This window comes from Thunnus albacares, chromosome 8 (assembly GCF_914725855.1).
Source record: "Thunnus albacares chromosome 8, fThuAlb1.1, whole genome shotgun sequence".
Taxonomy (NCBI): Eukaryota; Metazoa; Chordata; class Actinopteri; order Scombriformes; family Scombridae; genus Thunnus; species Thunnus albacares.
In genome coordinates, this window is record NC_058113.1 from 3,104,873 (window position 1) to 3,106,916 (window position 2,044).

Here is a 2,044-nt window from a genome sequence, read left to right on the forward strand (position 1 = left end):
TCTCAATCTATGTAAACGGATAACTAAAGATATTCTGACAGATTAATACAAAACTAACTACATCATGAAACAAACAAACAAACAAAAAAATATATACATACACATATATACATAAATATATATGTATATGTGTGTATATATATTCATATATATATGTATATATATATATTTCTCCCTTTTTAGTTTAATTTTTTTTTTCTCAAGGGGGAACATGGGCAAGTGATTTACAGAACAGATATATATGCTGTTTTGGACAAGAAAAGTGGTATTTCATTTTAGTCGGATAATTGATTCTGGTGGTACCAGTATACAGTGTTCATTGGAACTGTAATAACTTGCCTGTTTCCAGAGAAAATTGAGTAACTCAAATAAAATACCTTAGACAATCTAGATAATTTTTTGGTTTGTTTAACCCGTCTGATCATCTGACTGCAGTTGTTGGTTGCTGCGTCAGACTTTGTTGTGGCAATGTAGCCATGTTACCAAATCTCAACAATTACTTTGGGAGCAGTGTTATCATTACCACTAGAAATGATGGCCAAAACAGAAAAAATGAGACCCAAGTTGAAACCAGAATTGTTGAAACCAGAGAAACAACTCAACAGTGGCAACTTTGCCGTGGAGTCACAAACATAAATACACATGGAGAGCAAAAATATTTCACAGTATCACATTTGAACACTAATTTTATTGGTCAAAGAAACATTTCTCCAAAGCATTCTTTATGTTCTACAAGCAAGCTGTGCAGGGCTACACAAACTTTACTGACTCATACTCATATAAGGTCATCAAATGTTTGGCACTTTTTTTTTTCTGTCTACAAAGAAAAGCAGCAGATGAATATGTCAATCAAGATTGTTAAAAAAATGTCAGAGAGAGATATTTGCATTACATTTCTATGCAAACAAGAGCTGTTGGCTGTCGAAGAAAGGCAAGAAGATTGGGGCCAATGATGTATGTCTCTTTTGCCTTATAATGTGTAGATGCGTAGATCTCAGTGATGCGTTTATTGTTGTTGTTGTGTCTCACCAAAACTCTGTCTGCGTTACTCTCTGGGTTGCTGCGGTTGTAGTACTTCTTGACCTCATACGGCAGATCCTCAGCATGATGATAGTGGAGGTTTCCAATGGTATAGTACCGGAATTGCTTTTTGTCCTTTATCACTGGAAGCAGAGGCCGGGGCCCTCGGTTCTTAAACTCATGAAATCCATACTCTCCCTGTGTGGGATTACACAGAGCCACCATGTTGTTGTCCACGCAGTTCTGAACATACCACACCAGCAGCTTAATGCCGTGGTGAGGCGGCGGTTGACCAAACCCGCTGTCCTGCAGCTCTTGATCTGAGTCGAGGGTCTTCAGAGCTGAGGTCAGAATGATGGACAACACCAGTGTCAGATGAAACAAAGAGTGCATCCCTGTGCCATGTGCCATGTCCAGAATATCTATGAAAAACATATTAATACTTAATTCTTTACATGACATAACCACAGTGGGTACAGAACAGTGTATTCTTTCACAGCTTACCGTAACAGGAGAAAAGTAATGACAGCTGTCTCCAAATGTGCTTGCAACTGTAGCTGAAGTCTCTACTCTCTGCTGGGCATGACACAACTGCTGGGAATCGTGGTTGACTTCTCTCCGTCTTTTGTACGTAAGATGAAAGCAGCATACTATTACTTTTGATCAGAGATGAAACTATTGTCATTCTCTATTTGCAATGAAAGAGGAAGTGCTGTGGTTGTTGCACAGCTGGGGTCTGCAGAGAGTTTGGTTTAAATTTAGACAAGTTAAGCCTCAGCGTGAAATAAGTATTTACAAAATGTTGACACTGCAACGCCGAGGTGTCAAACCATGGATAGACTTGATGATAGGGAAGTCTGCATGTTGTTGTAAACTGTGATACTGTGCTTGCACTGTGACAGGAGTGTAAGCACATGTCAAGATTTAGGCTCAGAGGACATCATGGTCATGATCACAAATGGTAGCATTTCTTAACTTCTGCTTTCACTCCCAATTGAAAGTAACATCTGCGGCAGAACAGCAG

The 2,044-nt window shown here is 39.0% G+C and overlaps 1 protein-coding gene across 1 annotated transcript; it reads right to left on the reverse strand.

Moving 5' to 3' along the window:
- Positions 1-668: 668 nt before the first annotated feature.
- On the reverse strand, positions 669-1,690 carry si:ch211-198c19.1 (uncharacterized protein LOC100151013 homolog). Its single transcript, XM_044359787.1, has 2 exons — positions 1,525-1,690; positions 669-1,442 (listed from the first exon to the last, which is right to left on the reverse strand). Exons 1-2 carry the CDS (start codon positions 1,667-1,669, stop codon positions 889-891), a joined length of 699 nt encoding a protein of 232 aa, XP_044215722.1. The 5' UTR covers positions 1,670-1,690; the 3' UTR covers positions 669-888.
- Positions 1,691-2,044: the final 354 nt, after the last annotated feature.

Bases quoted from the DNA above. Each gene is read 5' to 3' on its own strand.
- si:ch211-198c19.1 (XM_044359787.1), bottom strand. From the start codon at position 1,669: ATGCTGCTTTCATCTTACGTACAAAAGACGGAGAGAAGTCAACCACGA. The intron at 1,443-1,524 runs GTAAGCTGTGAA...TGTTTTTCATAG, and splicing joins ATTACTTTTCTCCTGTTACG to ATATTCTGGACATGGCACAT.